The sequence below is a fragment of the Eucyclogobius newberryi genome, unplaced genomic scaffold (genome assembly GCF_026437365.1).
Source record: "Eucyclogobius newberryi isolate DKJ021-1_F unplaced genomic scaffold, fEucNew1.0.hap1 SCAF_14, whole genome shotgun sequence".
In the NCBI taxonomy this organism is placed as follows: domain Eukaryota; kingdom Metazoa; phylum Chordata; class Actinopteri; order Gobiiformes; family Gobiidae; genus Eucyclogobius; species Eucyclogobius newberryi.
In genome coordinates, this window is record NW_027315768.1 from 28987243 (window position 1) to 29009769 (window position 22527).

The 22527-nt window shown below is 46.3% G+C and overlaps 1 protein-coding gene across 1 annotated transcript; it reads right to left on the reverse strand.

Moving 5' to 3' along the window:
- Positions 1–1206: 1206 nt before the first annotated feature.
- On the reverse strand, positions 1207–22390 carry LOC140359934 (signal transducer and activator of transcription 1-alpha/beta-like). Its single transcript, XM_072445187.1, has 20 exons — positions 22139–22390; positions 17176–17320; positions 13911–14069; positions 13775–13841; positions 13606–13688; positions 13371–13522; positions 11425–11571; positions 11175–11267; positions 11011–11070; positions 10903–10932; positions 9307–9394; positions 9119–9160; positions 8929–9012; positions 6918–7016; positions 2915–3050; positions 2790–2830; positions 2536–2615; positions 1737–1876; positions 1472–1645; positions 1207–1301 (listed from the first exon to the last, which is right to left on the reverse strand). Exons 1-20 carry the CDS (start codon positions 22264–22266, stop codon positions 1237–1239), a joined length of 2013 nt encoding a protein of 670 aa, XP_072301288.1. The 5' UTR covers positions 22267–22390; the 3' UTR covers positions 1207–1236.
- Positions 22391–22527: the final 137 nt, after the last annotated feature.

A 22527-nucleotide genomic window follows, 5' to 3' on the forward strand; every position in this document is an offset into this window, starting at 1 on the left:
TTGACCCACCTGAGGAGTCGGAATGTCCAGTAAGTCCTGATCCAGGTCCATCTCTGTGGGAGTGGGGGACGACGAGGGAGACGTGGGACAGCTGCAACCACAGACCATCAATGAGCAATAATAATACCAATAATCACGAACTAATAATGACTATAGACCATACCTGGGCAAACTACGGCCCGCGGGCCACATACGGCCCATTTGTCTTTATAATACGGCCCGCCAAACATGCCAAGTAATATTTTAACCTGTTACCATCCGCCTATTTCGCCCTGTGCACAATGGTTGATACCCAAATGGCATTGCTTATTAAAAGAGGATCTTATGTTCCACATGCAAGTGTGATGCATCATTAGAAAGCTTAGGCCTTCTAGTTTCTGCAGATGTGCACATGACACTGTCAGGGCTTCAGAACTTACACTACAGAGGCCCAAACATACAAAATACATCCTTTTTTTAGTCTCGCCTGAATATTGTCAATTTGTAATGGTCCTGAGCATGACATACTTCATTGTGTGCATATGCTGTTCACTGTACATGCTGTTTATCTTATTGACAACAACTGTGTAAAGTTTCAGATCTCTGGGAACAGGCATTTTGGTGCTGTTGACCTTTTTGTATCAAAAAGTATATTCGGAACAAGTGATCCAAATATGTGCCAACTGTGCCAAACTGTTTTATTACAATTCTAGCTCCTCTATGATCATAAAACATACATTTTGATGTTTTGTAGGCCAATAACACCCATTATAACTGCTAAAAACAATGTATGTGAAAATGTGTAAATATTAGTTTACCCATGAATTTCCCATATAGAGGTGTCTAAATGTCGCACCTTTTTTCATAGTTTTGACTTATGCTTATATTTATACTTATATACTTATACTCTGGAGCGACTTATATGTTATTATTTGTTATTTTCACACTTGCAACCGCAGTTCATCCTACAGTGCAACTTGTATATGTTCTTTCTTCTCTATTATGATTTTTTTTGGCTTATCCTCCTGAAAATACGGTAATTAAAAACAAGAATTGGTGAATCGTTCAAATAAATTTTCAGAGGTGCCGAATAATAATAATAATAATAATAATAATAATAATTCGCTTTTGTCATTTAATCATGTTCTTTCATAAAATGTACAAAAGAGACAAAAAATCAGAGTCTGCACATTGTTTTGTGACAGAAAACCTTGCAGAAGTCCTGAATGTGTTGCTTTTTAAAATCTGAAACAAGACTTACTCTCCCACACAAACAAATATCTTTTTCACGTAAGGGGCCACTATTAGGTTATTGGCCATTTCTGAAAAATAAAAACATAGAAATATTATTCACATTCACACAATTTTGGCCACACAGCTGGTTCTGCTCGCGTGGGTCAACAGTTTTAACATTTTAATTTCAGCGACAATTTAAAAAAAGGTACCGGCTCTTAAAGCAACAGATAAATAAACATAAATAAATAGTTAATACCGTTTGAATTTGAGTAGTAACGTCCAAACGCGCTGTCCTTGGGCGTGGCCGGGTACAGGTAGATCAGGGGATTGTCTAGGCCATTTTTCTTTCTGAATGTTTTGATGCTATCGGCCAGAGACTTCCTGGACAGCTCGTCTTTGGTGAACGGGGCGATGTCGTGGAAAATGACTCCTACAGGACAAACGAGAAGAAACAACGTACGTCTTGTTGTCCGAGGGTTTTTTATAATGAGGCTGCACCAGATTAACATTAACATTAATACCTTTGTTTGTGTGCTCGACCCAGCTGAAGGTGATAGCGCCCTCTCTGTTGCTCTCGCTGAAGCGCAGCAGGAAGGTCCCGCTCTGTTTGTTCTGTAGAAGCTGCCGAGTTTGGTTTTTGCTCACGAAACCCATGATGAGACTGGAATGAACGCACACGGACGAATGACAAACTAGAATAGCGCAATGTCAATAATATAATGGGGTAAAGTCAATGGTTAATGATAAATAAATGTTAAATCCGTGGCGGCTAAAGCTACGACTTAAAGGTGCAACCACCAGTCCAAAAACACCAGTAATTAAATAAATGATGGCTAAATATGCCACTAAAAAAGATACGCGGTGCAGCTTTCACGTACAGATCTATTGGTTGTCTTATAAAACCAGAACAAAAAGAAAAGGCTGGATGTGTGTGGATACTACGGATACAAACAATAAAACAGCACAATTTGAAAGAGAAAAAAGTCCAACACAGGCAATTTAGTGGTGACAGGTAAACAAAGGCAGGGCTTAGTCAGGTCAGAGCAGAATAAGAGTTTAAGACTGGCTCCTTTAGATTGAAAAAGACTTTTGGGAGTTGAAACGTCTTGATTTCTAAGACACTGTCTAGCTGTCTACCTTTCAAAACTCCTTTTAGATGTACCAAAGTACCAGAAAACACATTTTAATATTAAAATAGAATATATAAACACAAGATACCAAGTATTTTTAAAAACATGAATTTCTGTCTGAAAACTGAAAGCGCTTTATCTTTGTTGCTGCAATAATCTTAAAAGTAGAAGGTGGGTTTAAAGCTCTCACTTCTCTCTCCAAAGTGTCTTCACGTGCTGCTCGATTAGACCCAATATCCCATCGATCCAAATCCATGGGCCGTCTTTCTGCTGTAACAAATCATACCTTTGAATACACAATATAAATAGATGCATCCAATAATCATGCCATTCATCACAGTTGACACATTTATCATGGACTGATGCAGATTAAACTGCCTGCAGACTACATTAATGCACCAACAGAACATAAATAATATCAAATGCTAACTCTCCATCACTTACATTAGAAAATTTGGACCAGGACACAAGCTCCTCTGGATTATCTGTAAAGAACATGTGTAAATAATGTATTTATGACTTTAGAGATGCAATTTTGACATTTGCAAATACATGTATGAAAGACTGACCGACTATTTTGAGTTTGAGTTCATGAAGTTGGTCGTCATTGAGCTCTTGGTCTCCGGCTGAAATGAACTGCCAGCTCAGAGCCTGAGACAGCAGCTCCCAGGAGAGAGGAGGAGGCTTCACAAACACAGAGAGACTCTACGGAAGGAGCAGTAGTATCAGTACTACTACACTCACTGTAGTATCAGTACTACTACACTCACTGTAGTATCAGTACTACTACACTCACTGTAGTATCAGTACTACTACACTCACTGTAGTATAGTACCAGTACTACTACACTCACTGTAGTACCAGTACTACTACACTCACTGTAGTATCAGTACTACTACACTCACTGTAGTATCAGTACTACTACACTCACTGTAGTACCAGTACTACTACACTCACTGTAGTATCAGTACTACTACACTCACTGTAGTATCAGTACTACTACACTCACTGTAGTATCAGTACTACTACACTCACTGTAGTACCAGTACTACTACACTCACTGTAGTACCAGTACTACTACACTCACTGTAGTACCAGTACTACTACACTCACTGTAGTACCAGTACTACTACACTCACTGTAGTACCAGTACTACTACACTCACTGTAGTATCAGTACTACTACACTCACTATAGTATCAGTACTACTACTCACTGTAGTATCAGTACTACTACACTCACTATAGTATCAGTACTACTACTCACTGTAGTATCAGTACTACTACACTCACTATAGTATCAGTACTACTACACTCACTGTAGTATCAGTACTACTAGACTCACTGTAGTACCAGTACTACTACACTCACTGTAGTATCAGTACTACTACACTCACTGTAGTATCAGTACTACTATACTCACTGTAGTATCAGTACTACTACACTCACTGTAGTATCAGTACTACTACACTCACTGTAGTATCAGTACTACTACACTCACTGTAGTATCAGTACTACTACACTCACTGTAGTATCAGTACTACTACACTCACTGTAGTATCAGTACTACTACACTCACTGTAGTACCAGTACTACTACACTCACTGTAGTATCAGTACTACTACACTCACTGTAGTATCAGTACTACTACACTCACTGTAGTACCAGTACTACTACACTCACTGTAGTATCAGTACTACTACACTCACTATAGTATCAGTACTACTACTCACTGTAGTATCAGTACTACTACACTCACTATAGTATCAGTACTACTACTCACTGTAGTATCAGTACTACTACACTCACTGTAGTATCAGTACTACTACACTCACTGTAGTATCAGTACTACTACACTCACTGTAGTACCAGTACTACTACACTCACTGTAGTATCAGTACTACTACACTCACTGTAGTATCAGTACTACTACTCACTGTAGTATCAGTACTACTACACTCACTATAGTATCAGTACTACTACACTCACTGTAGTATCAGTACTACTACACTCACTGTAGTACCAGTACTACTACACTCACTGTAGTATCAGTACTACTACACTCACTGTAGTATCAGTACTACTACTCACTGTAGTATCAGTACTACTACACTCACTATAGTATCAGTACTACTACTCACTGTAGTATCAGTACTACTACACTCACTATAGTATCAGTACTACTACACTCACTATAGTATCAGTACTACTACACTCACTGTAGTATCAGTACTACTACACTCACTGTAGTACCAGTACTACTACACTCACTGTAGTATCAGTACTACTACACTCACTGTAGTATCAGTACTACTACTCACTGTAGTATCAGTACTACTGCACTCACTGTAGTACCAGTACTACTACACTCACTGTAGTATTAGTACTACTACACTCACTATAGTATCAGTACTACTACTCACTGTAGTATCAGTACTACTACACTCACTATAGTATCAGTACTACTACTCACTGTAGTATCAGTACTACTACACTCACTGTAGTATCAGTACTACTACACTCACTATAGTATCAGTACTACTACACTCACTATAGTATCAGTACTACTACACTCACTATAGTATCAGTACTACTACTCACTGTAGTATCAGTACTACTACACTCACTATAGTATCAGTACTACTACTCACTGTAGTATCAGTACTACTACACTCACTGTAGTATCCAGTACTACTACACTCACTGTAGTATCAGTACTACTACACTCACTATAGTATCAGTACTACTACACTCACTATAGTATCAGTACTATTACACTCACTATAGTATCAGTACTACTACACTCACTGTAGTATCAGTACTACTACACTCACTGTAGTATCAGTACTACTACACTCACTATAGTATCAGTACTACTACACTCACTATAGTATCAGTACTACTACACTCACTATAGTATCAGTACTACTACACTCACTATAGTATCAGTACTACTACACTCACTGTAGTATCAGTACTACTACACTCACTATAGTATCAGTACTACTACACTCACTATAGTATCAGTACTACTACACTCACTGTAGTATCAGTACTACTACACTCACTGTAGTATCAGTACTACTACACTCACTATAGTATCAGTACTACTACACTCACTATAGTATCAGTACTACTACACTCACTGTAGTATCAGTACTACTACACTCACTATAGTATCAGTACTACTACACTCACTATAGTATCAGTACTACTACACTCACTGTAGTATCAGTACTACTACACTCACTGTAGTATCAGTACTACTACACTCACTGTAGTATCAGTACTACTACACTCACTGTAGTATCAGTACTACTACACTCACTGTAGTATCAGTACTACTACACTCACTGTAGTATCAGTACTACTACACTCACTGTAGTATCAATACTACTACACTCACTATAGTATCAGTACTACTACACTCACTGTAGTATCAGTACTACTACACTCACTATAGTATCAGTACTACTACACTCACTGTAGTATCAGTACTACTACACTCACTGTAGTATCAGTACTACTACACTCACTATAGTATCAGTACTACTACACTCACTGTAGTATCAGAGACAGGGCTCAGATTAAGGACTTTCTCTTGTGTAGCGTCGCTGCTAAACAATCCGTAAATTTTTTCACATTTGTATAGCAATTTGATAATATCATAGCAAAACACGAAAATTACTAACAATCAATATTGTTCATTGATGTAACAAGATAATTTATATTATATTTCTATTAAAAAAACATTCTAAAAAACATGTAAATTTAAACATTTACATTTTTTCTAAATAAAACAGAAAACTTGCAAATAAAATTAGTTGTTGAATAAATGAATTAACATCAAGTCAGATGGCCTTATTTACAACTTTCTTCCATATCATCACTATTTGCAGGAGTCTCATTTACATATTAATTGTCTTTACCCTCACAAAAAATATATATTAAGCTTCTGATGGAAAAATAAAGATTACTGTGGTGTCAATCATGGTGTATTTATTGTGTTATTCAAATTCTATCGCTCTATTTGACGGTCCATTCCAGCTAAAACGTTTCCATTTTTGGTTTTGCTATTTGATGACGGTCCCTAAGTACTCGTCTCAGCTCCGGCTGCACATTTGATGACGGTCCCTAAGCACTCGTCTCCACACATTCGGATCATTTGTGTAATTCGCTGCGCCCAAAATACACATCTGATTTTTAAAAACGAGGTTGTAGTCACTTGGCAGTGTAAATATGAGTATTTTGGCATGTGAATGATCTGTAAAGACTTGTGTGTTTAGGAGCTATTGACCTCAGAAGTCCGAATCTGTGAATACGACGCTAACTTTACAGCACGTGCCTCCTACCGCTTTCAGACTCGCGATCTGAGACAGCAGCGGGACTCGTCATGTCAACACAGCGTCCTACATTGTGTCATGCCGTTGTTGACGATCGATTGACGAGTGGTTATACAATTGAACACACATTTTTTACTTATGAATGAAACTTAACACAAGCCCATGTGTGTCCAGTGTTTTTGGCTCAGATTGTCAGATGATCAGAATAAAAGATGTAAAAGTGTCTCTCACTGTGTCTTGAGGAGGACAGAGGTTGTACCACAGCACTGAGGCCCAGGCGCTGGAGCTTTGGCTCGTGGTGGACACCACCACCAGCGGCAGCGAGCTCGTCTGCAACAAGAGGAACAAGATAAGATAAAATAATCCTTTAATGTCCACACAAGGGGAAATTTTGTTGTTCCACTGCAGTAGAAACAGGAGGAAAGGACAGATTATAGGAAGTTTCAAAACACACTCTTAATAGAACTCTTATGAACAAAAACAAAAAAACTCTTATAAACAAAACTCCTCTCCTATCTTAATAGGGAATGGAGGGGGGGAAATAAAATAAAATAGATAAATAAAAATAAAAAGATAAAGATAAAGATAAAAATAAGATAATAATCATAATAATAATAATAATAAAATAATGATAATAGAATAAAATAAAATAAAAATAAAGTAAAAATAGCTAGCACAAGACTAGGTAATACTATTAGCAGGCAACTAAACCGGATAAAACAAAATAGAACACTCTTATTTACAGGTATTGCACATGGTTGATTCAGTATTGCACATGTATATGATGGTATTGCACATGGTTACATCAGTATTGCACATGTTCAGGGCAGTGTTTGTTGTAGAGTCTGACAGCAGCAGAAGGAAAGACCTGTGAAACGTCTCCTTCACACAGCGAGGGTGGATCAGTCTCCCACTGAAGCTGCTCTCCAGAGCGGACAGAGTGTCCTGCAGGGGACAGAGTGTCCTGCAGGGGGCAGAGTGTCCTGCAGGGGGCGACACTCATGGTCAAGCATAGACGTGAGTTTAGCCAGGACCCTTATGTCCCCCACCTCCTGCACCGAGTCCAGAGCACAGCCCAGGACGGAGCTGGACTTCTTGATGACTCTGTCCAGCCTCTTCCTCTCCCTCTCTGTGATGCTGCTGCTCCAGCAGGCCACACCTACAGGAGCTGATGCCACCACAGAGTCAGAGAAGGTCTTCAGGAGTGGCCCTGTCACTCCAAAAGACCTGAGTCTCCTCAGGAGGTAGAGCCGACTCTGGCTCTTCCTGTACAGTGCGTCTGTGTTATGAGTCCAGTCCAGTTTGTGGTTCAGATGAACACCCAGGTACTTGTATGAGTCCACTCTCTCAATGTCCCGTCCCTGGATGTTCACTGGTGAGGGGGCAGTGGGGTGGCGTCTGCGGAAATCCACCACCATCTCCTTGGTCTTCCCCGCGCTGATGAGGAGGTGGTTCCGCTGACACCAGTCCACAAAGTCCTGCTCCAGTCCTCTGTACTCCTCGTCATCGTTGTCCGTGATGAGTCCGACGATGGCAGAGTCGTCAGAGAACTTCTGCAGGACACAGCTGTCCGTGTCGTGTCTGAAGTCTGCAGTGTAAAGGGTGAAGAGAAAGGGCGCGAGGACAGTGCCCTGGGACAAGAGTCATGTGAACTCAGACCGAGATTCAGTCATTTCTAACTCCAAACGCTCAGCTTGAGAGAGGTCCACAGTCAGAGCTGTGACTGTCAGAAAAAACATGTGGTTTGAAGCAGAGTTCAGATTTTGGAGGAACAAATTAGGCTTTTTTGTGTTATCCTTTAGCATGAGGCCTAATTTGACTAAACTCTAGACTAAAATCACCCCCAGTTCAAACCGAAGCGGTTTCTGACCCTTTTGTAGTGGACTCTTGTTTGTGCCTCTGTTTGTGCCTCTGTTTGTGCCTCTGTTTGTGCCTCTGTGTGGGCCTCTGTGTGGGCCTCTGTGTGGGCCTCTGTGTGGGCCTCTGTGTGGGCCTCTGTTTGTGCCTCTGTTTGTGCCTCTGTGTGGGCCTCTGTGTGGGCCTCTGTGTGGGCCTCTGTTTGTGCCTCTGTTTGTGCCTCTGTGTGGGCCTCTGTGTGGGCCTCTGTGTGGGCCTCTGTTTGTGCCTCTGTGTGGGCCTCTGTGTGGGCCTCTGTGTGGGCCTCTGTGTGGGCCTCTGTTTGGGGCATTATGTCATTATTCGAGGGCCTTTTGTTTCCTAAACCTCTGTCATCGTGACTCACCTCCACTCGACACTCGAGACCTGCAAACTGTAGATTTGTGCTGAACTTGATCAGGTGCAGCTCCTCAGTCACTCTGATGGGGCTCTGCTCAGACACAATGCTTTACTTTACTTTCTCCAACTCAATTCAATTCAATTTATTTTTGTAACGCCCAAAATCAACTACATCGTGACGTCCTGCAGCTTCTTACCACATTTGATCTTTTCCGTTTTACTTTGATTTCCATAATCGACTGTGGAAAAAGAAAAAAGAAAACAATGTAGGCTTAACATCAGAATATGGGAGAAATAATGTAAAGAAAACTTTATCCCAAATTAAAATACATAAGTACGGCAAAGTGTTTTGCCCAAGGACCTTCGACCTTCCTGTGGATCTTACCATGTCCCACTCTGCCACGAGGCCTCCTTTCTGTTTGTCGATGTCCATTACTTTGGTGTTGTTGGAGGTGAACTGAAACTGACGGAACCTGGGAATAAAACACCAATATTAGTTTATATTATTTTGTTTTGGGTTTTTTTTTCTCTTTGCTTATATAAAATAAAATAAAATTAAATAATCCTTTGTTGTATTTTTGTTTTGCTTTGCTTAACTAAAATAAAATCAACTCAAATAAAGTTAAATAAAATAAACATTTATATTGTTTTGCTTGGCTAAAATAAAATAAAATATATTCAACTAAACTAAAATAAACCTTTATTTTATTTTATCTTATTTTATGCCGCAGTTATTTTATTATTTGGTTTACGGATTTTTAAATGAAACATATTGAACAGAAGGGGGAGGGGGGGAGAGACGTGGCGCGCAGGTGAGTGTAACAGTAGATTTAGCGTGTTTTGCATTGGTAGAATTGACGCTAGTGTGCAGCCTTAGTCACAGCAAAACGCGCTGGAGAAAATGTGGTAAACGGGTTTAAAATGTGTATTTGCGATATAAAGGAGTTAGCGCTGCGCGTAGCAGACAAGGAAACGGGCTCATGCTCCCGGGCCGCGCGCAGGGACGGAGCTGCTCCGTCTCTCACTCCCGCGGGATTTTGACGAAAAATTGCTTCACACGCTCTTATCTTTTGACTTAATACCGCTATTTATATTTCATTTAAAGCTATTTTGCGTTGTCGGTGGTACTTTATAAAAAAAAAAGTATAATAATTAATTTTATTTGTATTGTAGAAATTGATAATCTAAGTGCGGCGGATCCGTAAACCAAGTAATAAAATAACTGTGGCCTTATATTATATTCAATCATTTTATATTCAATTATTTTATATTCAATTATTTTATATTCCATTATTTTAAATTCAATTATTTTAAATTAGATTAAATTAAATTAAATCAAATCAAATCAAATCTGGGGCCACATATAGAGCTCTATTGTGTTAAAAGTATTGACTTAATGTATTCCTTTTTGTCCATCATCTGATTAAAAGTAACTGTCAAGCTGCTGGCCATGTCAAATCAAACATTATTTTAATGATTTTGTACTTTATTACAATTCCCAAAGCTCAATGTTAGTGAAACTAGCTTGAGTTTTGAACGGAGCGGTCAAGACTCTTGCCGTGGACACAATGGGTGGATAACTGGACTGAAATGAGCACAGACATTACACACATTTACATCCGGACATTTGGTTTTCTGTGTCATGGCCTTTGTTTTGTTTACTTTTAAAAAGAGTCTCTTGAGGTAATCGTCAGACAAATGTGAAATGTTCGTTAGATTAATCACAAACATGCAGAAATATCACCTTATGAACCTTTTTTTTAGTCATTTGAAGTTTATAACATAACATTTTAATTTGTGTTTTTAATCAGCTCTTTACATTTGGTATTACATTTTTGCATTATTTCAATCCAACAATCATGGCGTTATCTAAATTTAGCTAAATTGCCCAATTCTACAGTGAATCTTACAAAAAAAAAGTTGTATTTCAGCTTTTAAAGTGCTACAACACATTCATTTAGATCTTTTAAAACCCACTCACCCTTGAATGGTCTCGACCTCCTGCACGTCCCTTAAATGAAAACAGAAGTGTGTATAAATGAAAGTACTGGTGTAGAACAATACTTTAAATGTCGTTGCTGTGACTTACTTGTCAAATTCTGCTTGGATGGAACATCCACTGAGCAGACTCGGCAAGTTTACTAAAAATCTAAGAAAACAAATCACACACGTGTAAACGGCTGATGGATGAACTTAGAACCGTGATCGGGACGTCCCCATTCCTCATATTCATAACTTTTAGTCATTGCTCACCTGAGTTTGACACTGAACAGCACCGTCGTTCTGAGCACCAGGGGGCGACGAGGCTGATTGTGCATCACGGGCTGTTTCTCTACAACCAGAGCGCTGAGAAGAAGAAGACATGAAAGTAAATTATGTGTCCGTGACTTCTATTAAATTAAAAATGTTTTCACTGCATTGACAGATTAAAATTGAATACCAAAACCATTTTGTTTTTTAGTGTGTGTGTGTGTGTGTGTGTGTGTGTGTGTGTTGTTCTCACTTCTTCATGAGTTTGTTGAGCAGGGAGTTGGTTTGTTGGATGACTTCAGACAGGTTGGACACGGGGCTGATCTGGGGTCTGCTCTGCTCCTGTAGTTTCTTCAGCTGTTGGACGATCTGAAGAAGACTCTGCGCCACACGACTGAACCTGAGAGGAACAGCAGCGTTAGAGACCAGCCACTGGGAGAGTGTGGGCGGGGCTCTGAGCAGGTTTAGTCCTGACTCTGTCACACTAGCAGGAGGCCGGTCCATGTTTAGTCCTGACTCTGACACCAGCAGGAGGCCGGTCCATGTTTAGTCCTGACTCTGACACCAGCAGGAGGCCGGTCCATGTTTAGTCCTGACTCTAGCACCAGCAGGAGGCCGGTCCATGTTTAGTCCTGACTCTGGCACCAGCAGGAGGCCGGCCCATGTTTAGTCCTGACTCTAGCACCAGCAGGAGGCCGGCCCATGTTTAGTCCTGACTCTAGCACCAGCAGGAGGCCGGTCCATGTTTAGTCCTGACTCTAGCACCAGCAGGAGGCCGGTCCATGTTTAGTCCTGACTCTGGCACCAGCAGGAGGCCGGCCCATGTTTAGTTCTGACTCTGGCACCAGCAGGAGGCCGGTCCATGTTTAGTCCTGACTCTGGCACCAGCAGGAGGCCGCTCCATGTTTAGTCCTGACTCTAGCACCAGCAGGAGGCCGCTCCATGTTTAGTCCTGACTCTAGCACCAGCAGGAGGCCGGTCCATGTTTAGTCCTGACTCTGGCACCAGCAGGAGGCCGCTCCATGTTTAGTCCTGACTCTAGCACCAGCAGGAGGCCGGTCCATGTTTAGTCCTGACTCTGGCACCAGCAGGAGGCCGGTCCATGTTTAGTCCTGACTCTGGCACCAGCAGGAGGCCGGTCCATGTTTAGTCCTGACTCTGGCACCAGCAGGAGGCCGGTCCATGTTTAGTCCTGACTCTGGCACCAGCAGGAGGCCGGTCCCAGAGGTCCTCAGAGTCCGAGATGGTTCATATGGCACTAACATGTCTGAGATGTACTTTGGTGCTAGGCCATGGAGAGACTTGTACACAAGCAGAGCTGCTTTAAAGTCTATTCTCTGAGCCACAGCAGCCAGTGCAGAGACCTGAGAACAGGACTAATGTGATGGTACTTCCTGGTTCTAGTCAGGACCCGAGCAGCAGCGTTCTGGATGTACTGCAGCTGTTTTACAGCTGGTTTGGAGAGACCAGTGAGCAGCTGTTACAGTCTAATCTACTGGAGACAAACGCATGGAGAAGTCTCTCCAAATCCGGTTTAGACACTATATTTTAGATTTTGTCAACGTCTTTAGCTGATAAAAAGCTGCTGATGTTATTGAGTTGACGTGGCTGTTAAAGTCCATTATTACCCCCAGATTTCAATCACTCAAACAATGTCCAAACATGATGCAATTCAAAAGAAAATGCAAGCAAATAATTAGTTCGATCTTGATAAATATGACTAGATGTGAATATTGCCAGTGTGATTTTCATTGCATTATCATTATAACTCCTAAAGGAAAATGAGGTCAGGTTCACAGGATAGAGGATAGAGTCTGCATGTCCTCCCCGTGGTAACGGGTGTCCGGGTTCTCCGGCTCCACCCACCGTCCAAAGACATGTATGTGTTAAGTAAAATTGGCAACTCTAAATTGGCCCTATGGACAGGTGTCGTCCGTAAATGCTATGTCCATAGTAAATAAATAAATAAAGTAAAGCAGCACTTCTCGCTCGTGCCTCCCACGCACGGTTTGTCCCACCTTCAACCTCAGCCCAGCGAGACCACTGGCTTCATATGACTCTACCCTACTCACTTTTGAACATATATATATGTATAAATATAGTCTCTTTTTACCGGATGTATGAGTCGACCCACACGTTTGAAACCAATAAATAAAACCATGTTTCCGTCATGTGAGTAACGCGTGATCGGGCTCAGACCGTGTCTCCAGACGCTCCAGGTCGATGCGGACTGGATTTCCGATGCAGGACATTTGCTGTTTGCGTTTCCACTCGGGAAGCTCCACGGAAACCAACGACTCGACGCCGAGCGAGGCGAGTTTCACCGACTTCACGATCCGGGACATCACCTCCTGCAAAGTGGGAAAAAACCACATGAATGATACGTCTGCGTGAATGACAGCCAAGCAATCGGATTCACTCTCTCTCTGTGCACCTGCTTTTTTGTTCTGATGCTGTTGGCCTGGTTTAAACACTTCTCTTGCATTTGAGCGCTCGCCGGTCCATTCATCTGTGCAACTGACACATCAAATCATTCAAACACGTATGAACGACAACAGCAAAAAGAGAAAAACCCTGTGCGCGGCGTCACTTTTTCCCTCTACCTCCGCTTTCCCACGACTTGTATATCGACTCCACCTTCTCCAGCGCTTTGACTTCCTCTTCAATCTCCTGCATTACAATACAATAAGTCCAAAAGTACATATACGGTATAAGAGCTGCATTTTTGTTAGAATTTACCCGAATCTGGTTTTCCAACTGGCTCGCCTCGTCGTCCACGCCCGCGTCGTCGGGTTGTCTCACCTGGACGACGGAGGCCGACTCCAAGAGCAGCTTCTCTTCTTGTAAACATTCAGACAGTTTGACCGCCATGTCCTGGGGGAAGTGCTCGAACTGTGTCTGGAGACGTTCCAACACAGTCCAATGCAAAGGGTGAAGGATGCGTCGAAACGTGCACGAAGGCAATAGAAGATTAGAACACATTTAACATTATAAAGAGTATTGAGTTACCTAGTGTATAATCCGACACCAAAAGAGCTATGAAATAAGACGTGTAATCTTTCAAATGAGGGTGTGAAGTCACGTCTCTGCAGCTTTTGTATGTAAAAAGTGAGCTAAACGAGCTAAACGAGCTAAACTCCCAACCCTGTGAAGATTGCCGAATGTCGAGTAAACAAACTCACTTCACCGATCGGTTCATGACACAAACTTGAGCTCTATGTTATTAAAATACTTCCTGTATTTCGAACTAACGTCTAGTCATTGGAAACGTGAACAGAGCCTGAGCTACAAACACAGACTTGTCTCTAAAAGGTAGTTTTCAAGTCCGTTTGTAGAGACTTGGCGCTGCAGTTGCTTGGCTTCTCCTCTGCACATGCTCAGTCGGGGCACAATCTTCAAACATCCAAGATTCAGACGCAGGTTTCTTCAGCTTAGTTTGAGGCTGTGTGGTCCTCAGAGCATGTGCAGAGCTCTGAACACGGCCACAGACTGAGCCGCGGCGGGAGAAGAAGAACCAAGCTTCCCGCAGTACTGCTCAGCGACCCGTAGAGGCCGCTAAAAGACACCGTGACTTCATTTTGAGCTACAGCGGCAGAAGTGAGGGGGAAACGGCCTGATTTGGACTGTATTTCGTAACAATTTAAATAATGGTTGTGACACACGGGACATTTTTGATTTTATTGGTCGATCACTGCTTGCGCCACAATGGTTTTTCACAATAATAGCACATTAGTCAACTGTAAAAACGTGATTGTTGTGAGCTGTAAAATTAATATAAGTTCTATTTCATCCCTACTGACCGCCAGAGGCGGTGCATAAAGCACTGGATGATCATCCTTGCGCATACACAGGTCGAGAATTAATAACAAAAAAGTCACCTTTGACCCCCCGGTGGCTCACGTGAGTCTATATAGTCACGTGACACCGGGAGGTCAGTCCCTTTTCACCTTCTCGCATGCAGGTTGTATACGTGGTTGTTCGGCTAATATTGCTGTTTTCCCACAAAGTTGGTTCGTTTTGCCGCTTGTAGCCTGTTAGCCCTGTGACTGTGGTACAGTCGGTGCAGCGAGTTCGCTCGCCCTCCTGGGGCTGCACAAGCGTGTCGGACCTGTTGCAATAGGAGGTATATTTACGTTGTTTTCTACGACTGGTAAGTACCCCTTTAATGCATTTCGCCGTAGCCGTGCGCTCGGTAGTTTTTTGTTGAATTTGAACCGTACAATTGTACCCGGTTCTGTGTTTATCCGTGAGCTAAAGCCGGTTGTTTGGTTTACTGATACAGCCGCGCGGCTCTAAGTTCTAACTATAGCCGTTTTCGGGTCATTAGTTCTGAACTGCTTTGTTTTCAGCCAGTTACACACCAGCGGTGGCGTTTTCGGCTCGACCTGGTGGTTACATGTAGCTGGTTTTGTGTTTACATTGGGTCATTAGTGGCGTGCTCAGCTCAGTCTGATCCCGCGCGTCTCATTCACATAGCGGGTCATTAGTGGCGTTCCCTGCTCGACCTGACCCCGCGGTGTCCCCTCATATAGCGGGTCATTAGTGGCGTTCACTGCTCGACCTGACCCCGCTGCGCCCCTCTTACCGGGGTAGGTAAGAGGTTTTACATCTTAGAGTCGCTAGTGGCGTTCCGCTCGACCCGACTCTATTGGCTCCGGTCTTATCATGCTGGAGTCCCTGTGCTGCCGGTCCTGCCTGGCGCCGCTGCAGCCTAACGATGGGCATGATCTCCACCCTGCTTGTCTTGGAGTGGATCATCTTCGGGAGGCACTCTCCGATGATGCTTGCTCCAACTGTTCGGTTATGCCCCGGTCTGTGCGCGTAGCGCGCTTGGCGGCTTTCGAGGACGCTTCAGACTGGTTGTCTGTGGCGCCTCCGAGTCAGTTACCAGCTGGCCAGACTGGGGGCCTCAAGCGGCCGTCCACGGCTACTCAAGGCGGCCCCCCATTTAAGAAAAAGAAGGGCCCCGGGAAGTTAGCGGCTCAAGTGAGCACGCTGACATCTGAACTGGCCCAAATGCGGGCAGTTATCCAGACCCTCCAGACTGATGCCAGTCGTGTGGTGGCACAACGGCATGAGGGGCATGGCACAACCTCAGTATATGACGACGTCATATCTGTGGCTGCTTCAGACACGCAGTTTCAGCTGGATTCTGACCTTCTGAGCTCCAGAGTTTCAGAATCTGGCTCACTGGCCTCTGCCGGCTCTCAGGCATTTTTTGAGTCGGAGTGACCACCAGGGGTCGGGCTTCAACAGTCAATGACGGAAAACGTCTCTATCAACCCGATCGGGAGACTAAATCTCACGATTTTAAGATATGTCAATCGACCTTTTGTACACCGCTATCTTTTATTTTGGTAGCTAAGGCGAGCGGGGGGAACATGTGGGGGACACGGGCGCCGCCATGTTTGTTGTGATGACGCTACTGGGCGTGTTTCAATCCCAGAATGCATTTGCGTAAGTCAAATTTCACACCATGACAGAGAAACACATGTCCTATGCAGAGTCCAGTGGCGCCGACAGAGGCAAACCTACTTGTCCTACGCAACGCTCTGTTTTGTGACAGACGCATGTGGAGGACCGAATATGAAGACGTACATGTGTAGCGCGGTGCGGTATCAGTTTTGAGTTGAAAGACAGGTTTAACAGCGTGATAAAAATATTCAACACGGCGGTTCAGGAAAGACCGGTCGGTGAGTCGGCGAAATAATTGAAAAATAAAAGATTTTGAAGTTTTTTCAACAAAATGCTGATATTTTTTTTTCAGTCGGCTAGTTTCATAGCGGGTCGGTCGGGTTACGGCAAACAGACATATTATTTTGCTCAGCCTAAGATGATAATATTTTGTCTGAAATGTTCCACAATCCACAGTATGGCATGAAATATTTCTGGGATTCATGCAATAAATGCTCAATAGCAACGTTTAAAACCACAGACACATTGAAAGCAAAAGCATCTCCACCAGAAAAGTTACAATGTGCGTCTTTAAAGATGCGGCTCTTACCATGAGGTGGTCCTTCAGCAGAGAGAAGTCCGGCCCCTTCAGAGTGTGGTTGTTGTACAGCGACTCTCGGATCAGTTCATCCAGCTTCAGTAGCACCGTCTGAAAGAGACGTTTGGCCGCGGCTCCATCTGCGGACGCCGCTTCCCTAAAGAACGGCACGTGGACATATTCAGCAGCTTCATACAAGCAACGAAGCCTCATTAAACTGCACATGTGCTTTTAACTAAGTCATGGAAGTCATGTAATGTAATGTAATGTAATGTAATGTAAGTAATGTAATGTAATGTAATGTAATGTAATGAAGTGAGTAATTAAGTAAGATTTTGACGAGTGAATAATATCGCTTATAATTACATAAAAACAGTTAAAGTTAATGTAGCATTAAAGGCCCACATGTATTTTATTACTCAGTCCTCCTCCTGCTCTCACTGTCTTCCTGTCCTCCTCCTGCTCTCACTGTCCTTCTGTCCTCCTCCTGCTCTCACTGTCCTCCTCCTGCTCTCACTGTCCTCCTCCTGCTCTCACTGTCCTCCTCCTGTCCTCCTCCTGCTCTCACTGTCCTCCTCCTGTCCTCCTCCTGCTCTCACTGTCCTCCTCCTGTCCTCCGCCTGCTCTCACTGTCCTCCTCCTGTCCTCCTCCTGCTTTCACAGTCCTCCTTCTGTCCTCCTCCTGCTCTCACTGTCCTCCTCCTGCTCTCACTGTCCTCCTCCTGCTCTCACTGTCCTCCTCCTGTCCTCCTCCTGCTCTCACTGTCCTCCTCCTGCTCTCACTGTCCTCCTCCTGCTCTCACTGTCCTCCTCCTGTCCTCCTCCTGCTCTCACTGTCCTCCTCCTGTCCTCCTCCTGCTCTCACTGTCCTCCTGTCCTCTTCCTGCTCTCACAGTCCTCCTTCTGTCCTCCTCCTGCTCTCACTGTCCTCCTCTTGCTCTCACTGTCCTCCTCCTGCTCTCACTGTCCTCCTCCTGTCCTCCTTCTGCTCTCACTGTCCTCCTCCTGCTCTCACTGTCCTCCTCCTGCTCTCACTGTCCTCCTCCTCCTGCTCTCACTGTCCTCCTCCTGCTCTCACTGTCCTCCTCCTGTCCTCCTCCTGTCCTCCTCCTGCTCTCAATGTCCTCCTCCTGCTCTCACCGTCCTCCTCCTGCTCTCACTGTCCTCCTCCTGCTCTTACTGTCCTCCTCCTGCTCTCACTGTCCTCCTCCTGCTCTCACTGTCCTCCTCCTGCTCTCACTGTCCTCCTCCTGCTCTCACTGTCCTCCTCCTGTCCTCCTCTTGTCCTCCACCTGATCTCACTGTCCTCCTCCTGTCCTCCTCCTGCTCTCACTGTCCTCCTCCTGCTCTCACTGTCCTCCTCCTGTCCTCCTCCTGCTCTCACTGTCCTCCTCCTGTCCTCCTCCTGCTCTCACTGTCCTCCTCCTGTCCTCCTCCTGCTCTCACTGTCCTCCTCCTGCTCTCACTGTCCTCCTCCTGCTCTCACTGTCCTCCTCCTGCTCACACTGTCCTCCTCCTGTCCTCCTCCTGATCTCACTGTCCTCCTCCTATCCTCCTCCTGCTCTCACTGTCCTCCTCCTGCTCTCACTGTCCTCCTCCTGCTCTCACTGTCCTCCTCCTGCTCTCACTGTCCTCCTCCTGTCCTCCTCCTGCTCTCACTGTCCTCCTCCTGCTCTCACTGTCCTCCTCCTGTCCTCCTCCTGCTCTCACTGTCCTCCTCCTGCTCTCACTGTCCTCCTCCTGCTCTCACCGTCCTCCTCCTGTCCTCCTCCTGCTATCACTGTCCTCCTCCTGCTCTCACTGTCCTCCTCCTGTCCTCCTCCTGCTCTCACTGTCCTCCTCCTATCCTCCTCCTGCTCTCACTGTCCTCCTCCAGCTCTCACTGTCCTCCTCCTGCTCTCACTGTCCTCCTCCTGGTCTCACTGTCCTCCTCCTGCTCTCACTGTCCTCCTCCTGCTCTCACTGTCCTCCTCCTGTCCTCCTCCTGGACTCACTGTTCTCCTCCTGCTCTCACTGTTCTCCTCCTGCTCTCACTGTCCTCCTCCTGCTCTCACTGTCCTAATCCTGCTCTCACTGTCCTCCTCCTGGACTCACCAGTCCTCCTCCTGTCCTCCTCCTGCTCTCACTGTCCTCCTCCTGCTCTCACTGTCCTCCTCCTGCTCTCACTGTCCTCCTCCTGTCCTCCTCCTGCTCTCACTGTCCTCCTCCTGTCCTCCTCCTGTCCTCCCCCTGCTCTCACTGTCCTCCTTCTGCTCTCACTGTCCTCCTCCTGTCCTCCTCCTGTCCTCCTCCTGTCCTCCTCCTGCTCTCACTGTCCTCCTCCTGCTCTCACTGTCCTCCTCCTGCTCTCACTGTCCTCCTCCTGTCCTCCTCCTGCTCTCACTGTCCTCCTCCTGTCCTCCTCCTGTCCTCCCCCTGCTCTCACTGTCCTCCTCCTGCTCTCACTGTCCACCTCCTGTCCTCCTCCTGCTCTCACTGTCCTCCTCCTGCTCTCACTGTCCTCCTCCTGCTCTCACTGTCCTCCTCCTGTCCTCCTCCTGCTCTCACTGTCCTCCTCCTGCTCTCACTGTCCTCCTCCTGCTCTCACTGTCCTCCTCCTGCTCTCACTGTCCTCCTCCTGTCCTCCTCCTGCTCTCACTGTCCTCCTCCTGTCCTCATCCTGTCCTCCCCCTGCTCTCACTGTCCTCCTCCTTCTCTCACTGTCCTCCTCCTGCTCTCACTGTCCTCCTGCTCTCACTGTCCTCCTCCTGCTCTCATTGTCCTCCTCCTGTCTTCCTCCTGCTCTCACTGTCCTCCCCCTGCTCTCACTGTCCTCCTCCTGTCCTCCTCCTGCTCTCACTGTCCCCCTCCTGCTCTCCTCCTGTCCTCCTCCTGCTCTCACTGTCCTCCTCCTGTCCTCCTCCTGCTCTCACTGTCCTCCTCCTGCTCTCACTGTCCTTCTCCTGCTCTCACTGTCCTCCTCCTGCTCTCACTGTCCTCCTCCTGCTCTCACTGTCCTCCTCCTGTCCTCCTCCTGCTCTCACTGTCCTCCTCCTGCTCTCCTCCTGTCCTCCTCCTGCTCTCACTGTCCTCCTCCTGCTCTCACTGTCCTCCTCCTGCTCTCACTGTCCTCCTCCTGTCCTCCTCCTGCTCTCCTCCTGTCCTCCTCCTGCTCTCACTGTCCTCCTCCTGCTCTCACTGTCCTCCTCCTGCTCTCACTGTCCACCTCCTGCTCTCACTGTCCTCCTCCTGCTCTCACTGTCCTCCTCCTGTCCTCCTCCTGCTCTCACTGTCCTCCTCCTGCTCTCACTGTCCTCCTCCTGCTCTCACTGTCCTCCTCCTGTCCTCCTCCTGTCCTCCTGCTCTCACTGTCCTCCTCCTGCTCTCACTGTCCTCCTCCTGCTCTCACTGTCCTCCTCCTGCTTTCACTGTCCTCCTCCTGCTCTCACTGTCCTCCTCCTGCTCTCACTGTCCTCCTCCTGCTCTCACTGTCCTCCTCCTGCTCTCACTGTCCTCCTCCTGTCCTCCTCCTGCTCTCACTGTCCTTCTCCTGCTCTCACTGTCCTCCTCCTGCTCTCACTGTCCTCCTCCTGCTCTCCTCCTGTCCTCCTCCTGCTCTCACTGTCCTCCTCCTGCTCTCACTGTCCTCCTCCTGCTCTCACTGTCCTCCTCCTGCTCTCACTGTCCTCCTCCTGTCCTCCTCCTGCTCTCACTGTCCTCCTCCTGCTCTCACTGTCCTCCTCCTGCTCTCACTGTCCTCCTCCTGTCCTCCTCCTGTCCTCCTGCTCTCACTATCCTCCTCCTGCTCTCACTGTCCTCCTCCTGCTCTCACTGTCCTCCTCCTACTTTCACTGTCCTCCTCCTGCTCTCACTGTCCTCCTCCTGCTCTCACTGTCCTCCTCCTGCTCTCACTGTCCTCCTCCTGTCCTCCTCCTGCTCTCACTGTCCTCCTCCTGCTCTCACTGTCCTCCTCCTGCTCTCACTGTCCTCCTCCTGTCCTCCTCCTGCTCTCACTGTCCTCCTCCTGCTCTCACTGTCCTCCTCCTGCTCTCACTGTTCTCCTCCTGCTCTCACTGTCCTCCTCCTGCTCTCACTGTCCTCCTCCTGCTCTCACTGTCCTCCTCCTGTCCTCCTCCTGCTCTTACTGTCCTCCTCCTGCTCTCACTGTCCTCCTCCTGCTCTCACTGTCCTCCTCCTGCTTTCACTGTCCTCCTCCTGCTCTCACTGTCCTCCTCCTGCTCTCACTGTCCTCCTCCTGCTCTCACTGTCCTCCTCCTGTCCTCCTCCTGCTCTCACTGTCCTTCTCCTGCTCTCACTGTCCTCCTCCTGCTCTCACTGTCCTCCTCCTGCTCTCCTCCTGTCCTCCTCCTGCTCTCACTGTCCTCCTCCTGCTCTCACTGTCCTCCTCCTGCTCTCACTGTCCTCCTCCTGTCCTCCTCCTGCTCTCACTGTCCTCCTCCTGCTCTCCTCCTGTCCTCCTCCTGCTCTCACTGTCCTCCTCCTGCTCTCACTATCCTCCTCCTGCTCTCACTGTCCTCCTCCTGCTCTCCTCCTGTCCTCCTCCTGCTCTCACTGTCCTCCTCCTGCTCTCACTGTCCTCCTCCTGCTCTCACTGTCCTCCTCCTGTCCTCCTCCTGCTCTCACTGTCCTCCTCCTGCTCTCACTGTCCTCCTCCTGTCCTCCTCCTGTCCTCCTGCTCTCACTATCCTCCTCCTGCTCTCACTGTCCTCCTCCTGCTCTCACTGTCCTCCTCCTACTTTCACTGTCCTCCTCCTGCTCTCACTGTCCTCCTCCTGCTCTCACTGTCCTCCTCCTGCTCTCACTGTCCACCTCCTGTCCTCCTCCTGCTCTCACTGTCCTCCTCCTGCTCTCACTGTCCTCCTCCTGCTCTCACTGTCCTCCTCCTGTCCTCCTCCTGCTCTCACTGTCCTCCTCCTGCTCTCACTGTCCTCCTCCTGCTCTCACTGTCCTCCTCCTGTCCTCCTCCTGGACTCACCAGTCCTGCTCCTCGATCCAGAGGCTCAGACAGCGGCGGATATCGAAGGGGAACTTGCGCACGTACAGACGGACCACACGGCTCTTCAAGTCCGGCTCTAACGTCAGGAGCGACCTCCACTGCGCCATGGCCTGACCCCGGAGGAGACTTGAAATCCCGGCAGCAAAAAGTAGAGAGAAAAGTACAAAACACGCTTGAATTCACTCAAAGTGTCTGGAATGTGACCAGAATAACAGAGATATGAGAGGACTTCATGACAGTGGGCAGTGACTTACAGGTAATACACGCCCACATGTACCACGTGATTCTCTGTAAACGCAATGAAAAGTAGTCAAGCTGAGTTCAGTGACGTGAGCTGTTTCCTGTTTACACAACACGAGCCTATCAAA